Here is a 22,902-nt window from a genome sequence, read left to right on the forward strand (position 1 = left end):
GGGGCTCGCGGCAGCACCCGCTGCTCGCTGAGAACAGGAACTGCAGAGGAACGACACGAGCTTTCAGTCTCCAAAATACCAGAAAAGTCTCCAATAACACCAGGAAAAGTCACTAGATTTGTCTCTAGTCACTTTTGACAAAAAAAGTCGCCATGGAGAGTTGGAAAGTCGCCAGATTTAGCGAGAAAGTCGCCAAGTTGGCAACACTGTTCCCTTCTTGTTGCAGACTGGAGGGGTGGAGTCACGTGACCACACACGCTGGACACGTAGTACAGCGTCTTAAAGGGACATGAACATGCCTGCCTACACAGCCAAAAAAGACAAAGACGACTTTTATTTTGTTTTTTTAAAATACCGAACAGACCGACATGAGCAAAGTGACGTCGGTTATCGTCATATATTTCGGTATCGGTAAATTTTCGGTATATCGCCCAGCCCTAGCTGAGGGGCGTTCTAATATAAAACGGTTACCCTACATATAGCCCATAAAATAAACACACAAGAAAAAAAAAAACAATAATTTATTGGTAATAATGCAACAATAAAATTGAGAACTATTCATTCTTCCACCAAGCAAGATAGAGTGGACAGAACGGTTGCCAAGCAACACAGACGCTAAGATTGCTTTTTCATCTAGTGCCAGCATCATGTCACATCAGGCTATTTGGGCTCGTTAATGTTGAATTGGATATTTCCATTAATAGTGCAATTGTTAAAATAGTGTTCAGTTATGTTTGGACTCCTCTTTTGGTGGTGTGCGTTTGGCGACAGGTGCGTTTTTGCTCAGACGTAGGCCTATGACTAACATCGGTTTTAACAATAACAATAATAATAAAAGTATACTGTTAATTTACCATACATCAGCGCTGTCACACTGGGCTCTAGTTTCCCGGCGCAGCACGGGGTGGCGCAGTGAGGCGAACCCCGCGCAGAGCTAGTTTCGACCGGCGAAACCGGAGAGGCGGACGATTTGCAAGTTTCAAAGACCGAGGTGAGCAAAGATGGGTGTGGCGGCGCAGCGGGGGGAGGTGTCAACAGATTCAGCTTGGCACAGTGACAGTTTCGTGCCAAAAGGCTTCGCCGAGGTGCGCCAAAAGCTCGCCATCTGAAACCACGTCTACTTTCAGCGCAAGGCGGAGCGGAGCCGGCTCAGTGGAAGTTTGGCTGACAGGCGGGCAGTGCACACACGTCACCACAACCTCACAGACTGTCAGGCACATTAACAATAAATACCCACAAAAACCACTATTCAATGCTACTATCTCAATCAGCACATAAATGTATCTCCATATCGACTGTCCGTCACATCTGATGTCAGATCAAAGGAGATTGGCACCGTTTGGCAGCGTCATGGAAACCCAACCTGATCACCTGTCAGTCAAACAGTGTGTCCAGTACGGTGATGTCTTTTTTCCAGTCATGGTGTCTGGAGCTGCTCCTGTTAACTACACAGTTCATTCATTCATTCATCTTCTAAACCGCTTATCCTCACTAGGGTCGCGGGGGGTTGCTGGAGCCAATCCCAGCGCTCATAGGGCGAAGGCAGCGAGACACCCTGGACAGGTCGCCAGTCCATCGCAGGGCAGACAGACAAACACTGACATTCACACACACAGTCACACCTAGGGGCAATTTAGCTCCTCCAATTCACCTGACCTGCATGTCTTTGGACGGTGGGAGGAAACTGGAGTGCCCGGAGGAAACCCAAGCAGACACAGGGAGAACATGCAAACTCCACACAGAAAGGACCTTGGGTGGGAATCGAACCCAGGACCTTCTCACTGTGAGGTGACAGTGCTAACCACTGCACCACCATGCCGCCCAACTACACAGTTCTTCTTCCATATATATAAATATTCCACTCTGGGTTTCCGTTATCCGGTAATCACCGGACTAATTTTTAATTTGTAAATGTCCGGTGAAAATATTCACAATTTGAATTTTATTAAAACAGTCAATTTCCACGTAATTTTATTTATATTATTATTATTATTATTATTATTACTGTTTAAAAAAAAAAATAGACTGCGTGATCCCTGTCTCCAGTGTATCAGAGAGAGAGAGAGAGAGAGAGAGAGAGAGAGAGAGAGAGAGAGGTTTCTCTCTGCAGAACCGGATCAAAACAGCACAGCGAAGTCGCCTGGAGGAGAACAAGGTCACAAGACTGATGCGCATTGCAAGTTGTGGAGAGACACTTGAGACTTTGGATTTTAATTCAGCTGCTGAATTAAGTTTTTATTGCATCTATTTGATTTCAAGTTGGCAGCACGCCGCGTTATTAAAATGGTATGAGCCTTTTTTTGTGTTTGCAAATTGTAGTTGCAATTGTATGCAATGTTCATGTTAAAAGAGCACAGGCTTATTTATTTTAGAAGCTACGCACGTGAGTCAGTTGACGGCACTCATTTAATTTGATACAGCCTCTTTTCAATAAAAAGATTACGCTATAAATTGACATGCCTTGATATCATTCTTATATAGCCTGCATATAATTTTAAGCTCAATAAATTCAGATAATATTTGACCGGAATTTCAAACATTTGTCCGGTAAATTGAAAACCTGAAAACTGACAGGTGCCAATTTTTTTTCTAGAGGAAACCCTGACTCCACACAAATTGAAAATGTAAAATGCATCAGTTCCTTGCCAGACTCTGGGCGTTTAGAACAGCGAATGTAAAAACTTCAACCTTTGTTTTAATCTCTAGTGTGTTGTTGCATCAGTACCCTGATAGCATTGACTTTTGGGCCACATGTGGCATCTAGCTGGTTCCTCTGGCTGCAGAGGTGGGAAGTAACGAAGTACAAATACTTCGTTACCGTACTTAAGTAGATTTTTCAGGTATCTGTACTTTACTTGAGTATTTAATTTTCTGCCGACTTTTTACTTTTACTCCCTACATTTGAACACAAATATCTGTACTTTTTACTCCTTACATTGTCAAAACAGGCTCGTTACTTCTGTCTCCCTCTCTCTCTCTCTTTTTGGTGGGGCGGGAGAGCTCGTTACCGCCAAGAAAAACATTACAACACCTGCACCGGCACCGTACGAGAACAAAAGGCAGAGAAACTTTCCAGGCTACAGCAGCGCACTGACATAGATTGTGAAACAAAGCGAAGAGTTGCCACTCCGCTGTATTTTCACTGGCTAACAGCAGCACACTGTCTTAGCTTGTCTATTCAGAGAAGAGGTATCACTTCGGCTTATTTTTCATTCTATATTATCACATGCATACTACTGCTCATTCATTGGTAGTTGAATTGTTAGGTCTGTTTGATAAGTAATTTACATTTTTAAAACAAATAATAATTTAACATATTTTTAAATTATTGGAGTCAACATCTACTCCTTCAAGATAATTTATTATGTTCTACAACTCATAAACATACACCAACACTACATACTGAGTGTTTGAGCAGCATATCTCCTCTGTGCTACAAAAGATCCGTGGTAAAAATTATTAACATTAACGCTGAAGCCCTCCCCCACAGTTTCCAAAAATCCTGGAGGAAACCCTGCACAGAGAGGGAAAGGGAGAGAGGGCGCGGGGCGTGAGAGCAGTTAAGAAAAAGAAAACCATAAAGAGAAATCTGGAGCCATGGAGGAAGACAGTTGCCAGGGAAGATAACGTTAGCCGACAACAAAACAGAGTCAGAGAAGCAAGAAAAAATCTGTTAAAAGTCATATACGTTAAGTATATTAAGTATTGAGAGTACCAAAGCTGTTATCAAGGTACTCATTCAAGACCTCTGGTCAGTTCAGTCTTGATTATTGTGTGAAACTGGGCTTGCAGCAAAACTAGAATGTTGCGTGATTTTCATTCTCTCTGTACCAGCACTTTGCAGGTTGTTAATAAAAGAGGAAATGTTCCTGTTTTGTGTGCCCTGAACTTTTTTTTCATCAAAAAGTTATCAAAAAGGTATATGTATCATTAATGGTAAAAAAAAAAAAAAAAAAAAAAAAAAAAAAATCATTTTTACTTTTTACTTTTGTACTTAAGTACATTTCAGAGCCTGTACTTTCTTACTTTTACTTGAGTAAAGAAGTTGAATTGGTACTTCTACTTTTACCAGAGTCTTTTCTCACACAAGTATCTTTACTTCTACTTAAGTACAGAATGTCAGTACTTTTGCCACCTCTGTCTGGCTGAGATGTGATTCGGCAAAACACATGAGGGCCACATCATAACCACATTGGTTTGGCCATAACTTCAAAAATGGAGGGGATTTCTCCTCTGGGACAGTTCTGTAATTGAAGTGCTTGGCCCAGATAATAGATTTTACTTTTGGGCCACACCTGACTTGTAACTGGCAAATGTGATATGGCAGAACACATGTGGGCCACATCCTAACCTTCAGTTTGGCCATACACTCTGACACCTGCCCAGGTGGCAGAGTGGAGGCTTTTGCAGCACGTGACCAGGACCTTATTTGCCTAATTTTCCCCCTGGCTCCTCTCATCTTTCAACTGGCTTGGTAAGTGAATTTTAAACCTTTTAAATTTTGTTGAACTAATGATAATAAATGGAGATTTTATTCTCACTAAGTTATGGTTCCACAAAACCTTTGGTCTTTGGAGGAGAAAACTATAAGATGATTAGCCAAACAGAAGTCTGTTCTTCTTTAAGACGTGTGAAGGCGGTGACTAGACTCAGGCTTATGGCTGCGTTAGCATCCTCGCTAAGCCTGCTGCTTTTAGGATGAAAATGTTTGATTCAACTTTAATGATCTCTAATGTCTGATTTTGCTAAAAGCGGTCGCTAACTTTAAGCGCTACTAACATTGGCTGCTAACACAGCACCTGTGTCTATATGAAGCCATATGAAGCACGGTATATAAATTATATTAGCAGCTAACGCAGCTCCCGTGTGGTTTATAAATTATATTAGCTGCTTAGCTGCTAATGCCACTGTGGTAATACCACACTGGGCGTTAGCAGCTAATATAATTTATATACCGTATATAAATTATATTAGCTGCTAACGTTGGGTGCTAACGCAGCTGAGGCGTGTCAGTGGTGATTAGCTGCTAACGTTAGCGAGTAATGAAGCCAGAGATCTATGCGCGGCGCCTCTGCCCGTCCACCAACATGAATATATGGTCGAGTGGCCATCTTTCAGTTTCTATGTGCTTCTCTTAGTGCAAACATTTCACTCGCCTTTGCCCTCAAAAGTGTGTGTGCGGACCGGGAGACTGGTTTAGCGAGTAACCTAGCTTAAGTGTGGTCTATCAAGAACTACAAATCCCACAATCCCCTGGCCACAACGAACCAATCACAGTACTTTTCTGTAGTGATGCAACCAGTGTCACGTGAGAGGTGACACTCCTTGGCCTGTCTCCTCCCTCTCTATGCATCTGACAAGTGACTGACTGATTCAACTGAAAGTCATACATACAGTTTATGAAATATAAAAACTTTTTGAAAATTTGCAGTGCATTACATTATATCAAAAGCTACAATAACACTACTCTTTCTAATGTTCTGCATTGTGAAGGTGCTGTTAGAAGAAACCCAGTGACTTCCTCAGTCTCAGACATGGCTTCATCTGGCTGGTGACACAGATGGTGAGAGAAAAGAGAGAAAAAACTGCTAATGAAAAGAAAAGAGCTGGAGCTGACAGTTCAGCTCAATTTAAACTGTTCATTTATAGTTACATACTGTTCATATTTTTTGTACTGTTCATTTTTGTTTGCACTACATTTTGTGAAATAAAACTTTGAAGCAAAACTTGTGTGTTTCATTTTCATACATATCATGGATGGTTAAAGTGATCCATATACAGGGCGACTTAATCACTGCTCATATTGCACTAAAATTATTATTGTTATTTGGTGCCAGCAGACCTGTCATTCACTTCAAGTAATGTCACTCTGTCAACGATATGAAGGCCACATAAGGACCATATTTAGTTCACTCCTGGTAGAAGTCTGGTTTTGTTATGGTTCAGTTAAAGCTAATACACCCTAGGGCCAGATGTGGCCCATCATTCACTTCCGAAAGTGAGCCAGGTAAAAGGTTTGGTGTAAATTAGGTTAGCTTCTGGGTAAAATCTGGCTTTTGGTCTGTGAGCCACATGTGGGCCACATAAGAGCCATTAGGCTTTACCAGAACTCAGCCATACAGGCGTGCCGTATGAGGCCCAGCTGTAAGCCATATGATCTTTTGGTGTTGGTCCAGCTGTGGCAGAGGTCTGGCTATGTTATGGTTCAAACACAGCTTTCATATACCTGGGCCAGATATGGACCGTCATTCACTTCTGTAACTGGGCCACATCTTTGCTGTTCATTTGGGCCACATTCAAGCCAAAGGAAATTTGCCATTGGGGTAAGTGATGGAGTCCAAAGTTGCAAAACAAACATGTAGGCTATTTATTTGAATATGGCGAGGATTATCCTTTGAGGTAAAAACATTCATTAAAAATGGGGGCTTCACAGTTAAATTTATATTTGCTCGTAAAAATCAATAACTTTAACAGACGGTGACAGAACTGGAAAAAGAGAGATGCGAGGCAGGTAGGTAATGGAAAGACGGGAATGAGGAAGACGAATGTAAGGATAGATGCATGGATGGATGGATGGATGGATGGACAGATGGATGGATGGATGGATGGATGGAAGCTCCAGCAACATTCCAGCAGTCAAGACTGGCCTCTTTGTCCTGAGTGTGTGTTGCTGCTGCTCTCTTCCTCCATGTCAGCTGTGTAAATGTTCATTACGCCTTCGCCCAGCGCATTTTAAAGGCGAGGACAGGGGCTCATTTGATTGGTTAAATGTGAATCGGCTGTGTCAAACCCACTCCACGCCTTCTCTCCTCCCCTCCGCCGGCAGGAGGGATGGCGGAGTCCACCGAGCACGGCGTGCCAAACTTGCAAAATCCACCTGGCCACACCCAGTTGGCGAAGCGCAGTTGCGCTGTGTCCCCGCCTCGCCGGGTCTGCGAAACTAGAGCCCACTGTGTCCACTTTGTGTGGAGATAAAAGGCAGGAGGATCAGGAGGCAGCAGGGAGAGGTAGGCTATTTCTCCAGGGAGGCCACCGGACACAGTGGGTTACCCGGCTGCTCATATATGAATCCCCTCAGGCTTTCTATGTTTTTTCGGCAGCATCTTTGTGATTTTTTTGTGCATTCGTTCAAAGACAGGGTGACATATTTTAGGCCATTTTCGTCATGGCGAATGCTGAAGGAGTCGGCCTTTAATTTGCGGTTGCCCTCGTTCGCCCTGCGTCCCATATGAAGCTGCACATCAAACCAGACTTTACAGACAAGCCCCCAAGGTGTGTCTGAACTTGGTGCCTGAAAGTGCCTCATCTTCTGGCAGTCTGCCTCGGTTATGGCTTGGTGGTGGGAAGATTTGTCACGTCCTTCTCGGCGGAGTTTCTTTACCACACCGGTGAAAACATTGTTGCTGGTGGTGAATTCAGCGTCTTTTAACAGACACCAAGCAGCTCCTCCAACCACTCATCCAGGCTCAGGCCACCCAGCAAATCAAAATTCACCACAAAGTCTGACATTTTGTTCACAAAAGTCTACAAAAGACAAATGTGACCTAACAAGGAAGTGGAGCGCAGAGTAGTTGGTTGCTAGGCAACGCTCTGTCCGTTTACAGTGGCGCAGGGATATTTTGTGCTGCGGTCTGCCAGTGGGTTACACTGATTTTACAACAGCATGGAACGCAGCTCAGCCAATCACATTTAAGGATGGGAAGCACCCGTTTTATAATTAATGAATTAATATGGGCTACTACAGTATAATGAGTATTAATCTGTGTAAAGAATGAATGAATTATTCTGCTGCGCCATCTCAGTTTGATGACATCAGCAATATCAGCCTAGCCTATATGAAATATTATTGTAATTTTGAGTGTAATGCTCAGTTAAATAGGGTTCATTGGGTCTTGTTAGCAAGATGGAGCCTTTATTATTATAAGCGTCAGTCTGCTGCTGCTGGGTAACATTTTTTTTTTGTTTAGCTTCCCCATTCCCGATGCCCTAGCGCCGCCTATGGTGATAGGCTACACCTGTGACCCATCAAATGTGATTTGAATAGAATAGAATAGAATGTCTTTATTGTCACTGTACAATGTACAACGAAATTAAAAGTGCGATCCCTAATGGTAAACATTCATTCAACATTAAAACAGAAAAAAATTGTAAAAAAGGACAAACAAACAAAACACATAATAAATAGAATTTAAAAACAGTAAACAGTGAAAACGCACAGGCACAAATTCACAAATTAATTGCACTGTCCCTTAGCAGCATTGAGTGCATTTACTGCAGTGGGGTAGAAGCTGTTTTTCAGCCTGTTTGTCCTGGCCTTGATGCTTCTGTATCGCCTGCCTGATGGCAGCAGCTCAAACAGGTTGTGACCAGGATGGAAAGTGTCTTTAACAATGTTCTGAGCCTTTTTGAGGCAGCGGGAACTGTGCAGTTCCTCCAGTGTGGGAAGGGTGCAGCCGATGATCTTTTGGGCTGAGTTGATGACCCTCTGGAGGGCCTTCTTCTGGGCCGCTGTGCTGCTGCTGTACCAAACACAGATACAATAAGTTAGTATGCTCTCAATGGAGCAGCGATAAAAGGACACCAACAGTCTCTGGGTGATATTATTTTTCCTGAGCACCCTCAGGAAGTAGAGTCTCTGCTGGGCCTTTTTCAGCAGCTCTGTGGAGTTCACACCCCAGGTCAGGCCCTCCTCGATGTGAACTCCCAGGAAGCGGAAGTCTGCCACCCTCTCCACACAGTCCCCGTTAATGGTTAGTGGTAACATGTCCGTTTTGTTCCTCCTGAAGTCAATGATTAGCTCCTTGGTTTTGGTTGTGTTAAGGAGCAGGTTGTTCTCCCTGCACCACACAGACAGCTGCTTGGTTTGGTTCAGCAGGTAAAAGCAGCTGAGAACAAACAGCAGAAACTGCAGCTGCAGCATCTAAACAGCTGAATGTTTGCTGCTTTGTGTTCAGGAGTCAAACAGAAGTGGGAACAAGTCGCAACAGAATTGACAGATCTCAGCGTTCCGATCCACTGCCATCTCTCCTTCAAGGCTCGGGGAAAAAAAGTCTGTCAACGAGTCAAACTGAGTTTGTTGAATTTGAGGCTCATGAGGAACTCCATGTCAAGTCAAGCTGCTAAGATGTTGCTGCAGTCAGTGATCCTCTCTCACATTAGCTGTGCTTTAACAAGCTGCTCACAGGCTGATTCCACAGCTCTGAAGCCCAGGGCCGGACTAAAAAACAGCCCTGGACTTTGACTAAGCCTGGCCCAAAACAACGGATGCACGAAAACTCACCCTCTCCCCCCTCCCTTAAAGTTTTGGGAATTCCGTTTTTTACCTTTTACTCTATTACTTTACTGTTTTACTACCAAAAGAGTGTTTTTAATGTCAGTGTAAAATGTTAATAACTAAAATGCACACAAATGATTTAACAACATGTTAAATTATTGTTTGTTTTAAAAATGTAAATTACTTATCAAACAGACCTAACAATTCAGCTACCAATGAATGAGCAGTAGTATGCCTGTGATAACATAGATTGAAAAATAAGCCAAAGTGATACCTCTTCTCTGAATAGACAAGCTAAGCCAGTGTGCTGCAGTTAGCCAGTGAAAATAGAGCGGAGTGGCACCTCTTCGCTTTGTTACACAATCTATGTCAGTGCGCTCTGCCTTTTGGACTCGTACGGTGCCGGTGCAGCTTTGGAATGTTTTTTCTTGGTGGTGCAGGTGAAACCACTGGAGGGGTTGAGCCACCCAGATTTGCTTCCCTTCTCCCAATGAGACTTGAGAGCCCTGCCTCAGTCACCAAAAGCGTAGTCTGCGTATAGGGAGCGGCGGCCCTGATGGTCTCTCTCTAGTCATCTCAACTTGCACACACGACCACGAGTATCTTTGACACGGCTGAGTGGAGAGTAAGCCTGCGCATCTAAGGGCCTACCGGCGCATTGTTGCCACCTATCGGTCCGGACATGGAACAACAGTAGATTACAAGCAAAAAGGGGAGGAAAAAAAAAAAAGACCGGCCGGCCGGTATTCTCCAGAACGTCCAGATGGCCAGTCCGCCCACCTGCTGAAGCCACTACAGTTATTGGAGAAACAAACACTGGAGACTCTTGATAAGAGGCCGCATCACTTCCACCAGCGCCCACTTTGAAGGAAATAGAAGTTCCTGAGCTGGAAAACCTGCTCAGGTATGCAGATGTGTGTGTGACTGACAGAGTTGTTCATGGTGTGGCTCCTCCCCTCTCAGCCTTTGTTAGCAGGAGCATACGTGGATTACATTTTGTTCAGGCACTTTTCAGGACGCCACAGGTCCTTCTCTTTTCAGTCAGGCACTTATTGTAGGCAGCAATAGCTCAAAGATTATCCCCTCACAACTTTGTAAAGCTCCATTCATCTGTAATGCCAAAGTTCCCTGTATAAAAGGCAAAACAAGAAATCTGTGTGTCCAGTCTGCTCTCTGCCCGGAGCTGCTGTCCAGGGCAGAGAGGTCCCAGCAGATATTCAGAAACACACTATTCTCAACATAACCTTTTGGCAAATTCTGGTGCATTTTGTCATGACCTGGCTCAGGGAGTCACAACAAAGAAGGGAGACAGCACCATGTTAAAAGCCAAATAATATTTTGTTAAACCAGATTAAACCAAATTAGACCTAATTAAGTGTTTACCAAATGAGGGGTGGACATCAGTAAAGTCAGTGGTGTGTGGTGTGCATGAGTGAGTATGTATGTGTGTGAGGGTGTTGTAAAGGTGCCAACATAACAAAAGGAAAACTCAAACCAACATCATCAAACCAAACCAAAAACACAGTGTGCCTGCAAAGGTGGCCAGGAGCGGAGGGAGGAGGAGCTGGCCTACTGCAGGAGTTTAAGTAACCTCAGCACACTGGGCCCAGGTGAGCAGAGTTACTAATCAGTGCTGCAGGGAGAGAACAGGGGTGTATTCAACGACGTTACGATACGTAACGTTGTCTGACGTTGTGATGTTTTGTAACAGAGAGCAACATGCCTCACAGGTAGTTTTCCTCTGTTTTGTGGGCGTGTCACAGGTGTTATCCAATCAGCATCAGCCTGTATTTAAGCCTCCGTGAAACAATAGTGCTCCATTATGGCTTTCAGTGTAGCCTATGTTTAAAATTTTACCCCTCATTTGAAGAGGTAAGAGCACATGTATGTGGTAAGTGTGATGATAGATCAGACATAGTTTATTGTTTTTCTTCAATCATATGGCAACTTTTATTCAACTTAAAACTTAAAACACATTTGTTAAGGCCTATGGTACAAATCTTTGAAACAATGTTTAACAATAACTTTTTTTTCATAGTGGACATTGAATGTATTGCAGTACCCCTGTTACTAATGATCCATGTAAACTAATGTCCTGCTCAGTCAGTTCTTCGGCTACAGTCGCGAGGAGAATGGCCCTCTGGGCTTCCGTACTCCCAACGCTTGTGTAATGCAACAGGTTGTTCAGAGCTTTATCGTTTCTGTTAGCTTGACGTTACGTACCGGTACGTCTGCGCTGAATACACCCCAGGTTAGACACGCCTCCCCAAGGGAAGCCAGAAACCCCATGATGACCTACAGGGGCTTTACACATTTACAGAAATGTTCATTAATGTGCACTGTCCCTGTTACATTCAATTCAATTCAATTCAATCCACACTTACACTTCCTCAGTCCTGGTTTCCCTGGTTTCAGCCACTGCTCTCCACCATGGTCCACCCTGGAGGAAGAAACAGAGTCAGAGCAGCAGATTCTCTTTGAGGATGGAAACATGGGCAGTAAATAACCTTCCCTATGAAGGATTTAGCAGACCACATCACTCATATCCACCATTCAACATGAAACAATATTCCTCAGGCCTCTATAAGACATTGTGTGTGTCTCTCCATACCTGAGAGCCTCCAGTCTCCAGGTTGGATCCTCCAGTCCAGCAGAGAGCAGCTTCACTCCTGAGTCTCCTGGATGATTGTAGCTCAGGTCCAGCTCTCTCAGATGGGAGGGGTTGGAGCTCAGAGCTGAGGCCAGAGAAGCACAGCCTTCCTGTGTGAGCAGACAGCCTGACAGCCTGCACACCATCACAAACACAATCAGTCCAGCACATCATCTGCTTTGTGTTTTCACAAAAACCTACACAGCTTAGGAATCTGTTCAGTGACATGAAGCTGTATGCATGGCTGCAGCCATTTCTTTGATACTGATCAAAATTTATAGCAAAATTTACATTTTGCCTAATAAATATTCAGCAGTCTAGTACATGTAAGATGTAGAATTGCTCTCTGGGAGGTTGACATTGTCTCTAGATGAAGAGCAGCTTGCTGCATGTTTCATTCAGCAGGTTGACAACTGAGGGTGACTTGTTATGTTTCAGTTCATCAGTTCAGTTCAGTCAAATTCTCCAGTATCTCCAGTTTCACAGTGACAAGACAGAGAGACAGAACAATCTGTTGGAGCTACATGCACACCTATGAGGTTAACGTTTTCATGAAGAGGCAAATATAAAACAATGTTCTCAAACATAAACCAAGGAAGTCCTATACTCTTTGTAAATTATTGTTTACCAGAAGACGGAGTGCCTCAGTTCCTTTTTCCTTGGTTGTCTGCACTTTTTACAAAGAGTATAGGACTTCCTTGGTTTATGTTTGAGAGCTACTATTCACCTGCCCAACTGAAGATCACCTGCCAAGTCAAAAGCCCTATAACAGGGTATCCTCGGGGTTGTAAAAGGTAGTAAAAGGTAGTAAATAAAAGGAGCCCAAATTAAGGCCGTTAAAAGGTAGTAAAAGGTAACTAACACAATTGTAATTGGTAGTAATTTTTTCATCATCCCTTCAGTATATTATGACTTTTCCATTGATGCTGATTTTTTTCTTTACAGTTCATTTAATTAAAGAAATATTAAAACGAAAAATACATGCGAGCAGGACACCAGGACCTGTGTCGGCGTTGATAGCCAATCAGTGATCCTGACTGCATTTGCCACCCTGTAGCGTGTACGTGATTGGTTCACCTGCCGCATGTTGCGCTCATGCGGGTCTCAAAACGTTAGTGTGAGCAAACCACTTGCCGAGATGGGAAAATGTAAGTTTTCGCAGCTCTGAGCAGTGCCGTAAAATAGCGGTCGCCACTCGCCAAATGCGCCTAAAATATTCCCTTGGCGAGTTAATTTTGGAGGTCTACCTGCCACGGGGCGGGGAAATATTTGCACCAAGTCATGCAATAAATTATGCAGGAGGTGGCTTTAAATTCATACGGTAGCTAACGTTAGCGCTTGTCCGGTGATGTTTGTGTGTCGCACTTCAGTAGCTCCCCGTAGCCTGTCGGCTAGCGCTAGTGATCTGTTTGTTGTATGTCACACTTAAATAGCTCCCCCGACGTCGTGTGACATGTTGTGAGGTTAGCCAGGGTTAGCCTAGCCAGCTCAGAAGGACGACACGCAACGCACTGGGACACACTGTCAGATCTCCTGATGGTCCAGCTCTGCTCCCCAGACATCAGTGAGTTTGAAGCTGTGATGCTGTGGCACATAGGGGGAAATCCCGGGGGGGGTCAGGGGGGACAAGACCCCTCCATCCATAAAGTTGTCCCCCCCAAAAAAAACATTGTTAACACTAACAAATAATTTTCAATAATATAATAATATTCAATGAAAGTACAATGCAAGCGGTGCTAATTATAAATGTAAAACAGTGTGTTTTTAAGTGTTAAAAAGTTATGACCCCCCCCTCCTCAAGTGAAAGCCAGTGAGTCATTTATCACAGCACCTGTTCACCAAGCACAAGGCTGTAATATGAAAAGCGATATTTTCCCTGCTTGGTCCAAAACCTGCCTCTTTCAGCTCTCTGTTTAAGCTAACAGCTAATGAGACAGTGAGGGAGAGAGAGGACAGACCACAGGAGGAGCAAATACTGAGCTTTTTATTCTTTCAAAAAGTCTGTCAGGATATTAATGTCAGAAATAGTTCATATTTTACTGATATTTTGAGTTTGTCTCTAGATAGATATTTTTTTGCATTTTAAATTGCATTATTTTGTGGCATCGTTTCATTTCATTTTCTTATTTGATCTCAAAGGGACAGTGTACAGCTCAAACATACTGTATGTCACTATTTGATGCCATATCTTGCTTTGTTTTTGTTGACACTACAAAAAATATGTTTTTTGAAGAATAGTTTGATGTAGTTGGATTATTCAAGGTATTTCCTCTACTTTTAGAGCTTATTTTGAGTTTCTAGTTCTTGTAAAGCTACTTTGACAGACTGTAGTGGAAATAGAACAGTGAGCAACATGCTGAGCGCTCAACGCTGTACAGCAAGTTTCAAAGGAGCGTAACAGAGAAAGAGGGTGGTACAGTTGTGCCAGACAGCAATTTTTTCATGTCCCCCCCAACAATTACTCTCTCCCCCATAACAAACCCCCCCCCCCCCCCCCCCCCCCCCCCCCCCACACACACACACACACACACACACACACACCCCACCAAAAAAAAAAAAAAAAAGCCGCTGCTCAATGCCGTGTTGGTAGTAAAAGATATTTGAAAGGTAGTAAAAAAAGGTAGTAAAAGGTAGTAAATTCAACTTGAGGATTCCTGTATAAACCCTGTATAAAATCCAAGCAGCACTTCCTTTCTCCCTTTTTTCATAAAAACAATGTTGTCATGACCTCATAGTCTGTGTCAGGACTGGGAGCACTTGAGCACAGAGCGTATACAGTGGAGGACTGGGAGGACTGGGAGGACTGGGTGAGAGGAGCTGGGCCAGCACGCTCACTCACCTCCAAACTACAGCAACAGACACTTAAAGAGACATTTTCAAACCCTCATTATTCATACAGTTATACAGCTCTGACTGTTATTTTTAGACAGAACATTATTACTGAGCTCCAGACCTCAGTGTCCTCACAGCTGGCTACAGGGGAGACTGTGAGGCCTGTCGCGATATGCCATAAGGTAAATTTAAATGAAGTCAGTAACTTTTCTGACGGTGATTAATTGCCACATTCATGCGTGTTTGTTTTCCTCGTCTCTCTCCACCAAAGAGACCAGACGACAAGAGCGTTCACTGTCGAGCATCATCTTCAGCGAGGTGAGCTGGTTCATTAGAGGAATGAACGGAGGGAACGCTCTTGTCATCGAGTATCTTTGTCTCTGTGGGGGGCGGGGCCATGGGCTACACACACACACACACACACACACACACACAGACAGACACAGACAGACACACACACACACACACACGAGACGAGGCGGAGAAAAGAGTGAACGAAAACGACATGGAACTTCTTCCCAATCCAAATGCAGCCAAACCCCCTGTGTGGGAATGTTCTGGATTCAGAGCAGATGAGAGAGGGGAGCCCAGTCACCTGGACGAGCAGGTGAGCCGCGTTTGTTTTCAAACTCTCCAAACTAAAAGAGGGAATATGAGCAACTTCAGTGCACAGCTAAAGCACAACCAGCCCGCCCAGTGTTCCCAGTTAAGAAAAAAAAAAAACAAGCCAAGATGCAAAGGGAAGTGTTGGAAGTGTTAAGGAATGATAGTGTCTATGCCTCTCTGCTAATGTTTAATATTTATCTAAATATTATTTACAAAGAATTTGTTTTGGTTGTGTGTAGTTTTTGAGTGTTTTTTTTTAATAAAGGAAAAGTCTGTTTTTTATATTTTTGGTTGTTTTTATTCAAGTGCAATTTTTGAGTCCATTTAATCGTTTTTGGTTGTGTGTGTGTGTGTGTGTGTGTGTGTGTGTGTGTGTGTGTTTTGTTTTTTTGTTGTTGTTGTTGTTGTTGTTGTTTTAATACAGTGCACTTTTTGTTTCCAGGGACTGTTGGTCATTTTTTGGTATTCTTCAGGTCTTTATTTATTTAGGTATTTTTAAGTGTTCTTTATTTCTGATATTTAAATTTTCTTGTTTACATTTTTAAATATTCTTATTGAATAAATGTTTATTTCTCTTTTAAACGGTGTATTGCATCATTATGCCTTGATTATCATAGATATATATTATCATAATACAAATTTAAAGAATGGTCTGAAAATGTCAAAATTACAACAATAATAAAAATGGTCTTAAAAGAACAATATTACACAATATTATCACTTATCGCAATAATTTCTGCCGCAACAGCGAAATCTGTTATTGTGACAGGCCTAGTGACTGCATGTAAATCAGGACTGAACTGGTCATGTGTTGAGCAGGTTGAGGAATCCTGACCTGAGAGTTTCCAGTCTGCAGTGTGGACTCTCCAGTCCAGCAGAGAGACGCTTCACTCCTGAATCCTGCAGATCATTGCTACTCAGGTCCAGCTCTCTCAGACTAGAGGACTGGGAGCTGAGAACTGAGGCCAGAGCTGCACAGCTTCTCTCTGACAGATTACAGCCACTCAGCCTGAGGAGAAATGAAAACAATAAATTTAAATGTGTTTCTCTTGTGTAGAAAACCTCATGTTATGTGTTTAATATATCCAGGTATCTCTGAACCTACACAGATTTCTTGGAGGCTTTGACCACTGGCAGCAGCCTCAGAAGAGCCTCCTCTGAAGCAGAGTATTTCTTCAGGTCAAACACCTCCAGATCTTCCTCTGATGACAGTAAGATGAAGCCCAGAGCTGACCACTGATCAGGGGAGAGTTTTTTTCTGAAGAGACGTCCCCATCTCAGGTACTGTTGGATCTCCTCCACTAGAGAATGGTCATTCAGCTCATTCAGACAGTGGAACAGATTGATGCTTCTCTCTGGAGACTCATTCTCCTTGATCTTCTCCTTGATGAACTTGACTGTTTCCTGATTGGTCTGTGAGCTACTTCCTGTCTGTGTCATCAGGCCTCGTAGGAGAGTCTGATTGGTCTGCAGTGAAAGACCCAGGAGGAAGCGCAGGAACAAGTCCAGGTGTCCATTTGGACTCTGTAAGGCCTTGTCCACAGCACTCTGGAGGAGTTTTAGTTGGGAGGCTGATTGTTCTTCTGACAGCAGATTGACTCCAGACTTGATGAATGTCACAAAGACATGAACAGCAGCCAGAAACTCCTGAAGGCTCAGATGGATGAAGCAGAAAACCTTGTCCTGGTACAGCCCACGCTCCTCTTTAAAGATCTCTGTGAACATTCCTGAGTACACTGAGGCTGCTCTGATATCAATGCCACACTCTGCCAGGTCTGCTTCATAGAAGATCAGGTTGCCTTTCTCTAGCTGCTCAAAAGCCAGTTTTCCCAGAGACAGGATCATCTCCCTGTTCTTTGGAGTCCAGACTGAATCTCTCTCATGTTTCTCATGATATTTGACATTCTGCACTTTAAACTGAACCACCAGGAAGTGGATGTACATCTCAGTCAGGGTCTTGGGCAGGTCTCCTCCCTCACTGGTCTTCAACACACCCTCCAGAACTGTAGCAGTGATCCAGCAGAAGACTGGGATGTGGCACATGATGTGGAGGCTTTGTGACGCCTTGATGTGGGAGATGATTCTTCTGGCCTGCTTCTCATCTCTAAATCTCTTCCTGAAGTATTCCTCCTTCTGTGGGCCAGTGAAGCCTCTCACCTCTGTCACCATTTCAACGCACTCAGAAGGGATCTGATTGGCCGCTGCGGGTCGTGTGGTTATCCAGAGGCGAGCAGAGGGAAGCAGCTTCCCCTTGATGAGGTTTGTCAGCAGAACGTCCACTGAGGTGGACTCTGTAACATCAGTCAGGATCTGGTTGTTGTTGAAGTCCAGAGGAAGTCGACACTCATCCAGACCGTCAAAGATCAACACAACCTGGAACTGCTCAAACCTGCTGATTCCTGCTTCTTTGGTCTCAGTGAAGAAGTGATGAAGAAGTTCCACCAAGCTGAACTTTTTCCCTCTCAGCAGATTCAGCTCTCTGAAAGTGAATGGAAATGTGAAGTGGACGTGCTGGTTGGCTTTGTGTTCAGCCCAGTCCAGAGTGAACTTCTGTGTTAAGACTGTTTTCCCAATGCCAGCCACTCCCTTTGTCATCACTCTTCTGATTGGTCGATCGCTTCCAGGTAAAGGTTTAAAGATGTCTTCACATCTGATTGGTGTTTCTGGTGTGTCTGGTTTCCTGGATGCTGCTTCAATCTGTCTGACCTCATGCTCAGTATTGATCTCTCCACTCTCTCCATCAGTGATGTACAGCTCTGTGTAGATCTGGTTCAAAGGTATCGACTTTCCTGCTTTCTTGATTCCTTCAAACAAATCCTTAAACTTCTCCTTCAGGTTGAATTTGAGATTTCTCTGGCAGTCAGCAAGAATGACTGAATAAAGAAATAACATCAGATGATATCAATTAGAGGATGCTACAGAAAATCTTAATTGCATTGCCTACTTTTGTGTGACTTCCTTTCAATTTTTGCTGTTCTTGATTATATATAAATTACTCTTGAAATCATGTTTTTGACAACATATGCATAGGTAATGTGAAATAAACACAATACCCTTATGGACCTTCCTTAATAAAGCATTGCTATAGTTCATGTGCAGCACTGGAGGTCACTATGGTCCAGACCAGTTGTTCAGTGATCCTTTGTGTGGTCATTATGGTCCAGACCATTTCAGGACCATGGACGGACCATGCAAGGGACCACTGAACAACTGGTCTGGACCATAGTGACCACATAACACTAAACAGCGAGGACAATACAGTCCAAATGGTTCATATTTATAAACAGTAAAGTAAAATATCAATTCTCATGTTATATATAGATTGGTAGATAGATGGCCATCTGGTATAAGCACACAAAATGCAGCATACAGTGCAACAATAAGAATATAGGCATTATTAATACTAAAGTTCATTAATAGACAGGATTATGACATTCTGACATTTTGCTCCAGCGCCCCTTATGGTGGTGACCAGTGGTCCCATGGTCAGTGGACAGACCCCTGAATTGGCTGCAACTGCTGTTGATTGCCGCTTCACTCACTGCCCCCCTCCTGTCTGGAACCTTCCTCTCATCCCTGTGCAATCAGTGTATCTCAGGCTATTAGACATTTGCCTTGCCAGACTTTCAGGCCTAACAGTGTTTCTATGTGTAATCTTATTTCAATCAACATATAACCCCACCTATTTATCTTCTGTCTTTTTATCTCCTCCTAGCAGCACATCCAGTTTTAAGTCTAATGAAATAGAAACACCTTCAGCCTTAAAAAAAAAAAAAAAAAAAGATTATTATTATATTTCTGCTTTACTTGACAGTTACAGTAGAGAGAGACAGGATGACTTGCCTTGGTACATGGTACACACTCTACTCTGGTGAGCCACCAGAGCACCCCACCTTTACACTTCTCAAATGGGAAAGGTATTGGGTTAGTTCCTGTGAATATTAGAAGTGTATCTTACAAAATTAGTGCCAATATAATTGCACTACAGAGTTTAAACATTTTCAGATGTGACACGACAGCTACAGCTGAGGGTGTTGCAGCCTTTTTAGAGAATTATTTTACTGTGTGTGTGTGTGCTACATATATTATTTTAATGAATCAGCCTCAAAAATGCAATGCTGTATTTGCCCATGAAATTACTGACCATCATCCAACTGCCTGTGTTAGAGATACCAGGCAACAAAATCTCAACCTTGCAAACATTTTTAATGAAATTTTAGGGATTTATTTGGCTCAGCCATTTTGCAGAGACATGTATCATATTGATATACATCAGCTATGCTGATCCTGATATACTCCTGATATACTTAACAGGCTACCTGATAAGCATGTTCCTTTCACAAAGCTACGGTTTAAGAATAGCAGTAATTTATGATACTGCGAATAAATAATTACTGCCCAATCTTGAACTTGGCTTGTTTGGGTAAAGATTTGGAACAGCTTATGTGTACTCAGCTGTGTTTCTTTTAATCTGTGAATGATTTTTTCAACTGTTATCAACCTGATTTACAGCCTGTAAAGAAGTGAAGGAGTTGGATTTAGGTTCATTTGCCTTGAACTGGTGTCACAACTACCTTTCTGAGCAGCCTTTACACACGGAAGTTACATGGCACTGACTGAGCAGTGTGTACAGGCCACGCCCACATATGGAAGACAACGCACACACACACACACACACACACATGGCGCTCACCTGGCTCAGGTACAGCAGCAGCGACAGGAAGACAGAAGATCAGAAATCAGACAGACGACAGCGCAGTATGAAACAGCACCGGCATTTTGACAACAACATTCAAATGTGGCGCTACGGACGGCGGAGGAAGTGAGCAAGAAGGTCGGAGGTCAGGGATAACCTCATTCCCACCTGCTTCAAGACAGCCACCATCATCCCTGTGCCTAAAAAGTCTGCAGTGTCTGATCTAAATGACTACCGCCCTGTGGCACTCACCCCCATCCTGATGAAGTGCTTTGAGAAACTGGTTCTCCAGCACATAAAAAACAACATCCCTGCCAGTCTGGACCCTCAGCAGTTTGCATTCAGAACCAACAGATCCACAGAGGATGCCATCTCCACTGCTCTCCACTCAGTCTTCACTCACCTTGAGAAAAGCAGCACCTACATCAGAATGCTGTTTGTTGATTTCAGCTCAGCTTTCAACACAATCTCCCCCATGAAGCTGATTGGAAAACTGAACACTCTGGGCATCAGTACCACTCTCTGCAACTGGATACTGGACTTCCTCACAAACAGACCCCAGTCAGTTCGGATTAGCAGTCTCTCCTCCTCCACACTAGTGCTCAACACCGGAGCGCCCCAGGGCTGTGTGCTCAGCCCCCTCCTGTTCACGCTGTACACCCACGACTGCAACCCCCGACATGGAGAAAACTCTATTGTGAAGTTTGCAGATGACACCACCATCATTGGCCAGATTTCCAACAATGATGAGTTTTCATATCGGGAGGAAATCAACCATCTTGCAGAATGCAACACAGAAAACAACCTACTGCTCAACGTCAGCAAAACCAAAGAGCTGATAGTTGATTTTAGAAAAAAGGAGGCAAAGACACACAACCCTGTCTACATCAATGGAGCTGAGGTGGAGCAAGTGAGCAGTTTTAAGTTCCTGGGAATTAACATAACAGAGAACCTGTCATGGACTTCACATATCTCTGCCCTGGTTAAAAAAGCTCAGAAACGGCTGTATTTCTTAAAGAAACTTAAGAAAGCAAAATTCCCACGCCAAGTTCTTGTCAACTTCTACAAAGGAGCGATTGAAAGCATCCTGACTGGAAACATCACAAACTGGCATGGGATGTGCACGGCCCAGGACAGGAAGACTCTGCAACGAGTGATTAAAACTGCCCAAAACATCATTGGAACCCATCTACCAAGCCTCAGTGATATCGGGGAGGTGAGGTGCCTGCACAGAGCCAAAAAGATCCTAAAAGACAACACCCACCCCAGCCACAGCCTGTTCAAACTGCTGCCATCAGGCAAAAGATACAGAAGTATTCGCTGTCGTACCACCAGACTACAGAGCAGCTTCTTCCCTCAGGCTGTGAGACTACTAAATGCACCATCTACACTCCTCCATGTTTAATAATTTTATTTTTTATACAATCAATTAAACAATCAAGAGGGAACCACACTTTAATTTCTTTATTCAACCTGTTGTATAATGACCAATAAACTTCCTTGTATCCTTGTATTCTTGTCAGTACATACTAAAAGTAAAAAGAAGAAGTATGCGATTTGGAACGCAGGGAGGGTTTCTCAGGGAGACTGGCCAGGTGCTCCCGATCACCCAGTTAACAAAACCCCACCTACAGGGTTACCTGCAAAGACAGACAGATACACACAAGACAACACAGGGGAAAACACAAAGCAGGCCCTACAGAGACAGGCGGCCGTCACACCTCTTTTTGGAACCTTCCCAAGACTTACCTTCAGGACTTGGGCAGTCTGCCAACTGCTCAACGAGGTCATTCCTGTTTATCTGAGTCAAAACCATCTTGGTGACTTCCACAGTGTACAGACTGTAGGTCTTGACCATCTCGTCCAGCGTCTCGTGCCTGTTTTCCGTCTCCAGTTGGCTCTTTGGGATGGCCGGGAGCTCATTCAGGATGCCGGGTTGCTGCAGGAACCACTTGAATTCTTTTAGCTCTTCATTTCTCAGATCCTTCAGAACTTGGAGGAGCAGCACTACTGGAGTCGCCATCGATGGATCGTTGGTCCCTCAGAGGAAAAACAGAAGAAAGTGAAAATGACCTCAAAAGACGCATCATGATCCCATCACTCAAACCAGCTGCAGAGGGTTCTGGGAGATATTTGACCACGTATTATTTGTAATGTGTCCTGATGTGTCCCTGACAAGAGCATAGTGAAGGAAGTGATGTACACCCTCAGAAAATAAAGCCACCTGAGCCTTTCAGGGGCAGCTAGTCCCTGGGGCCTCTGAGGGCAGCCTCTGTCCCCTTGACTCACTGAATTCACTGATTCACTAAATTCTGTTGGCGTTTTCAACCCAAATTATTATTCAGCTAAAAAATAACTGCACTGCTGAGGACATTCCATACATACAGTTGGGTGGCCTTTGACTGGCGTTGCTTTGCCTGCTGCATTTTACATGTCAATCCTTCTAGCTCACTACTGGGTTTACAGGCACATGTGTGCAAGTAAAAATGTGAATAGGTGGATTTTTTTGTTCAGATGCTGCTCGATATGTGCAGTGCGCAACATCATAAATGTAATGCGGGTCATCACAGGTGGCTAACGCCTTAGCCGTTCACAGTTTGCTCTTTAAAATTACACCAATCACTTTGAGGTTCTAAAAAATGAGCAAAACATCTGTCTTTTGTCACAAATAAACACCTGAATGTTCTAATTTAGTTTGAAGGCATTGAGAAAACTGCATTCATTTGATGATGATTATCTGCATGTCTGGAAATGCCAACAAACCAGCGTTGACTGATGTGGAACACATCAACACACAGTCAAGTGAGGTTAAAATCAAGGTCAACTGGACTTGATAGCAGGTTT

The 22,902-nt window shown here is 43.5% G+C and overlaps 1 protein-coding gene across 1 annotated transcript in view; it reads right to left on the bottom strand.

The window, feature by feature from the left end:
• LOC115369772 (protein NLRC3-like) overlaps positions 1-22,081 on the bottom strand; it is a 25,095-nt gene extending 3,014 nt beyond the window's left edge. Inside the window, exons 1-5 of the mRNA XM_030066438.1 lie at positions 21,808-22,081; positions 16,468-18,235; positions 16,198-16,371; positions 11,886-12,059; positions 11,659-11,714 (exon numbers count right to left, since the gene is read on the bottom strand). Of these exons, the coding sequence (XP_029922298.1) occupies positions 11,659-11,714; positions 11,886-12,059; positions 16,198-16,371; positions 16,468-18,235; positions 21,808-22,081 (2,446 nt within the window). The remainder of the gene's footprint in view (positions 1-11,658; positions 11,715-11,885; positions 12,060-16,197; positions 16,372-16,467; positions 18,236-21,807) is intronic.
• Positions 22,082-22,902: the final 821 nt, after the last annotated feature.

The sequence above is a fragment of the Myripristis murdjan genome, chromosome 13, assembly GCF_902150065.1.
Source record: "Myripristis murdjan chromosome 13, fMyrMur1.1, whole genome shotgun sequence".
NCBI lineage: Eukaryota > Metazoa > Chordata > Actinopteri > Holocentriformes > Holocentridae > Myripristis > Myripristis murdjan.